Source organism: Lactuca sativa, chromosome 9, assembly GCF_002870075.4.
Source record: "Lactuca sativa cultivar Salinas chromosome 9, Lsat_Salinas_v11, whole genome shotgun sequence".
Taxonomy (NCBI): Eukaryota; Viridiplantae; Streptophyta; class Magnoliopsida; order Asterales; family Asteraceae; genus Lactuca; species Lactuca sativa.
The window spans coordinates 172,582,871-172,588,302 of record NC_056631.2 but is presented as its reverse complement, the minus strand read 5'-3'; the positions used below and the strand labels follow the sequence as shown (position 1 = coordinate 172,588,302).

The window sequence follows — 5,432 nt, the reverse complement described above, 5'->3', positions numbered from 1 at the left end:
GACTAAATCGGTCTAAAACAAGACCGGATCGGAAAAAGACTGGTCCCAAAAAGACCGGACCGTTCCGAGACCGAACGAGACCAGTTTGGAAAAAAAGACCGGTAACCAAACTTTATAAATATATCATTTTTTGTTAATTATACAAAGTTTTAATCACAAATTATCTAACTTATTTCATTTTTTTCTTTTATTAAACTTAAATTATCATTTTTAATAAATCTTAATTTATCATTTTGGTGTTAATCACATATTTGTTAATGGAAAACACTCAAAAAAAAAAACAAAAGAATAAAAAAAATACAAAAACCGAACCAAAAAAACCCATAAAACGAACCGAAAAAGACATACGGAAAGACCGCGACCGGACCGAAAAAAGACCGACGGGACCGGTCCGGAAAAAGACCGGATCGTTCCGAGACCCAGACCTAACCGTTTCAAGACCGACCCAAAACTGGTCTGAATGTCCATCAAAGTAGATGACATCCTTCATTTTTTTGTAAGGGTCTTTGTTGACGATATAAAATTATAAATAGTCAGAGGAACATTTGTGCATAAAATAAAACATAGGGACTTGATTGATATTTATCAATATTTTGAGGGCTTGTATTACATTTTATAAAAAAATTCAAAATGGTTCACGACTCAAGATTAACGGCATTGTAGATTGAAGAATCGCTTCAACGGACCTTGAAGGTAATGGAATCGCAGAAGAAATCGAAATTCTCTCAGAACTTGATGCTTGGGTTGTAGAATCAAAAGATGATTACGGAACGCAAGAATATGCGAAAAACGGCATTATCTTCCGTCGATGGCGGTGGAAAAAACATCGGCGCTGGGGTTGAAGCAGTTAAGACCACCGACTCAGTAGATCACTGGGATTTTCTGGTAAAATCGTACTCCTGGTGTCATCAGATTTGTACTTTCATGATTTCAGTTTGATGAAACCACTTTCTAGGATAAGAAATTGGTTTCTAGGTTATTTTCTTAAGTATATCATTCGCCTGATGCTTTTAATCATCGTCTCTCGAGTGTTTGTTCAATTAATTGTTTCCTGCACTTCAAATCAGTGTTCATTTGGTTTAGCTCTGTGAAGGATTTCTGTTCAGCCTGTAGTCCTGGTCCATTGCATTCTCTATAAATATTACATGCGTGCAAAATGTATTTTGATTCTATCTTATGACTGGTATTCCCTCTTTCCATGAAATTGCAACAATTAATCTTGTTACACTGTAGTCTAATGTAAGATTCTCAAAAGAATTTCTATTTAATTGGATAATAGCACCTACAAAATACTTTCCAAATGCATTTGTTGCAATTTCCATGAGAAAATATTTATATCTTAGGTATTCATATCATTGTTTAATCATATCATCCAGGACCAAATTGAAGCACCCATGTGGGCTGATCTCAGTATATGCGATTTGACCAATGATGAGAGGTGAGTATCTCCTTTCATTTTAGTTATATAATAAGCTTGTTTAATGCTAGAGATGATTGTAATGTACTAATGTCCAATGTTATCGTTTCTTTTGTTGCAGTAATGACTCATGGTTCGATATAATCCATCAGTAAGCATCAAAGAACTACCTGCTTTTTGCTTTTTGCTTCTTCTTTCATTTGGATTCTATCACATTCTCAAGTTAACTTTTATAGGTTTCATCAATGTTCTTCAAGCCAGTTACTTTCAACAATCTTCCATCCAAACTCAATAACCATTCAAGAACCACCTTCTCCAAAACTCCCTCCTTCAGTCTCAAAATCAAGAGGCAAAAACTACAAAACAAAAGCATGGGGACAAAGAAACAATCTTACTATCTCCAATAAGCAACATCCTGTCAAAACCTTAACCATGAAGTCTTCTAGAACCACAGGATCAAGTAACAATACAAAACCCAATTCCATTAAAACCCCAAAAGTATCTTCAAGCTGTGAAAGTGGTGTTACTAACAACACCTCTAGACCTAAACTTTCAAAACCAAAACCAAGTTTATGTTCTTTTTCAAGCCAAGAACAAGAAAAAGAAGGCAGTGCAATGAGCAGTGTTACATCTAATCGAAATGAACACCATGAAAAGAAAGGATTAGAGGTGTCAAAGTCAAACCAAAGTAGTGAATTCTTGACATCTTTAAGGAACAATCTTAGAAGAAGTTGTGCCACAAGGCCAGCTGTAAGGGTTGTGAGGTGTTCAGAAGGAGGGCTCAAATCTTCTTCAAGAAAATCAAGTGTAGCTTCTTCTTCCTCTTCTTCTTTGAATCAGTGTAAAGATGCACAAAACAAACCTAGAGTTTTGAATGTGACAAAAGAGGCCCCTGCTCAAAATGTTAGAAATTTAACCAAATCCAACAAACAAGGGAGTATAAGTAATATACTCGCTTCCAAGGTAACAACAAAGTTGAAAACTTTTTTACTTTTTACCTTAAAAAGAATGTTCAAATGTTATTTGGGAATGTGAGATTGTTGATGCTTTTTAATCTTGATTGTTCTTCAAAGTTGCAGGTTCAACAAAATCAAATGATTGGTAAAGAAGCTGAAAAAAGATTTGGTATTAAAAAAGTTGCATCAACAAAGATTGTTACTTGTCAAAAGGGTATTATATCTAGAGATAAAGGAGCTCAATCTACAGGGAATGTACAGAAAAATGGAAGTAAAAAGTTAATTTCCCTAAAGGTACGATATTTTATCTTTTCATGTTTTGTGTTTTACCCGAATTTTAGTTTAGTCATATTGAAAGGGGCAAAAAAGGAAAATGCACCTCTTTTTTTTGGATCAAAAGGAAGTAAATATAGGTTAGAGTCTAAAGTTAAATTACATGTATTTCTGTTAAAGTCTAATCTACATGTTCTTGAAACGAAAATTGAGCTGTTTTTAGGGTCAAAGTATAATGTTTTAATAAAGAAAACATTGACAGTATGTTGTTGTTTCTTGCATTTAACTTTTTTTTTTAATACAATTAACATAGGTGCTAATTTTAGCAATATCTTTATTCTTTTTGTTTGTCTCATTTTGCAAGTTTGTTGACACAGGAAAAAACCAACACCCAAAACAGAGATAAGGATACAAGTCGAAAGGTCTACTTTCGGTAGCAAAATTAAATTCAACATTAATTTTGTAAACTTGTTTTTTGTCTTGAAAAACTTCAACAAAATCCATTTATGATAATGTGTTCTTCTCATTTGTGAAACGAGTTTTGGGATATGTATCCTTAATTTCATATATGGTTTGGTTTGTATGTACATACGAAATATGTTGTCTATTTTGAAAATTTTGGCTGTGAATATTTTGAAGTTGGGGGAATAGATGAATATGGTAATGAATTAGAGGGGCTAAATACAATGTATTTCTATAGAAATGATCGTTTTATGATTTGTAAGATCATTGATCATAATATAATGTTGATTAAGACATTAATGGTGAGTAGATGTGGCAATCGTGTCGTGTCGTGTTGGGTTCTTATCGTGTCGAAACACTAAACGGGTTGAAAGTGCTTGACCCTAACCCGACCCATTTAATTAACGTGTCGTGTCGTGTCAACCCGTTTATTTTCGTGTCGAGTTCGTGTCGGGTTTCGGGTTAGGGCTATACCTTGAAATATGTCTTGTCATGTGAGGTTAAAAGATTGAGCATGTTAAAAGAGTAGGAGTTGGGTAGGCAGAAAGGAAAAACTAATAGTTTGGAGGCAGAATAGATGAAGTCATAGCAAGTTTAGATGACAAAATTAAAAGAGTGGGAGTTGGGGAGGCGGATGAAAAGGTCGCGAGGATGTGAGAGTGGTGAAAGAGACTGGGTAGTTTGGGAGAGAATGGAAAAACTGAAATTAAGTCTTGATCTAGACGGCTAAGTCATTTCAACATTACAAAACGACTCAATTTGAAGGTTTTCTCTTACTTATGGTTTTGGTTTTGTATCTTTCTAGTTTATTTAAATAATTCAAAAAACTTGCATATAAATAAACGGGTCATTTTCGAGTCATATTCGAGTTGAAATTCTCAACTCTAACCTTACCCGTTTAATTTTTGTGTCGTGTTGTGTCAACCAATTTATTTAAACGGGTTAAAATATCTTATCCAAACCCGTTTATTTCGTGTCGGGTTTCGTGTCAATTTTTGCCACCTCTAATGGTGAGATCAATATTAACTTTTTAAGTAATAATCATAATTCTTGTAGAGGCAAATTTCAACAATTAAGAAGGAAAAGAAACAAATATTATTTAACTGTGTATATGTAAAGCCACAAGGATCACAAAGGGATTAACATGTATATATGTAAAGCCATAAGGATCAAAGGGGCCTAAAATGTAAATATCAACAATTAAGACAAATATTATTTAAATGTGTATATGTAAAGCCACAAGGATTAACAAAGCCACAAGGATTAACATGTGACATGTTGATCCCTTTATGATCCTTGTGGCTTTACATATACACAGTTAAATAATATTTGTCTTAATTGTTGATATTTACATTTTAGACTCCTAGATTATGGACGGTCTTACATTTTTTTTACATCCTTTCAACACTTATTTTATGTCACATTCTATCGACTGGTACGAATAATAATTATACAAGACAAATTACAATTTCTTCCACACGGAAAGGATACGTGTCTTCAATAATTATTAACGTAAGCAATGACGAACAAATAAATTATTGAAGACACGTGTCCTTTCCGTGTGAAAGGAATTGTAATTTGTCTTGTATAATTATTATTTGTACTAGTCGGTAGAATGTGACATAAAATAAGTATAAGTAGGATGTAAAATAAAGTGAAAGACCTTCCATAGTCTAGGAGTCTAAAATGTAAATATAGTTTGTCCTATTGCAATCATACGATTGCAATAATAATTGTAACCGGCTCTTTCGAGCCTATAAAAGGGCTTTGCCCAAATGAAATAAAGCAGGAGTTATTTGTGTGTTAAGACTTGAGTTAACTCTCAATGTTCTTCTCTATTGAAATAGATTTCTATTTTATTCCTCTATCCAAAACCATCCATATAATCATCCAAATAATCAAAACAAATCCATTATATAAATCAAGTCTACGCATCGTTCAAGTATAACGTTCCGATCCATCCTAGTTTTTATTAATGTCATCGTATGTGCAAAATTTGAGAACATTGAGAGTTAACTCAAGTCTTAAACACACAAATAACTCCTGATTTATTTCATTTGGGCAAAGCCCTATTTATAGGCTCGAAAGAGTCGGTTACAATTATTATTGCAATCGTATGATTGCAATACGACAAACTATATTTACATTTTAGACCCCTAGACTATGAAGGATCTTACACTTTATTTTACGTCCTACTGACACTTACTTTATGTCACATTCTACATCCTACCGACACTTACTTTATGTCACATTCTCTCGACTAGTAATAATAATTATACGAAATAAATGACAAATAATTACAATTCCTTCCACACGGAAATGAC

General features: G+C 33.4%; 1 protein-coding gene across 2 annotated transcripts; it reads left to right on the top strand.

Annotated features, from left to right (window-relative positions):
* The first annotated feature begins 644 nt into the window (after positions 1 to 644).
* On the top strand, positions 645 to 3,235 carry LOC111895449 (uncharacterized). Of its 2 annotated transcripts, none has more exons than XM_023891525.3 (6): positions 645 to 885; positions 1,377 to 1,438; positions 1,539 to 1,568; positions 1,654 to 2,380; positions 2,497 to 2,667; positions 3,024 to 3,235. In XM_023891525.3, the coding sequence occupies exons 1-6, from the start codon at positions 760 to 762 to the stop codon at positions 3,081 to 3,083; spliced, it is 1,176 nt and encodes a 391-aa protein (XP_023747293.1). In that variant the 5' UTR covers positions 645 to 759; the 3' UTR covers positions 3,084 to 3,235. The 2 variants fall into 2 exon arrangements, with proteins under 2 accessions (XP_023747293.1, XP_023747292.1); XM_023891524.3 differs by having other exon boundaries at positions 2,491 to 2,667.
* The last annotated feature ends 2,197 nt before the right edge of the window (positions 3,236 to 5,432 follow it).

Coding starts and splice junctions, on each gene's coding strand:
- LOC111895449 (XM_023891524.3), top strand. CDS start 760: ATGATTACGGAACGCAAGAATATGCGAAAAACGGCATTATCTTCCGTC. Junction 1,439..1,538: donor GATTTGACCAATGATGAGAG/GTGAGTATCTCC, acceptor CTTTTGTTGCAG/TAATGACTCATGGTTCGATA. Junction 2,381..2,490: donor GTAATATACTCGCTTCCAAG/GTAACAACAAAG, acceptor TGTTCTTCAAAG/TTGCAGGTTCAACAAAATCA.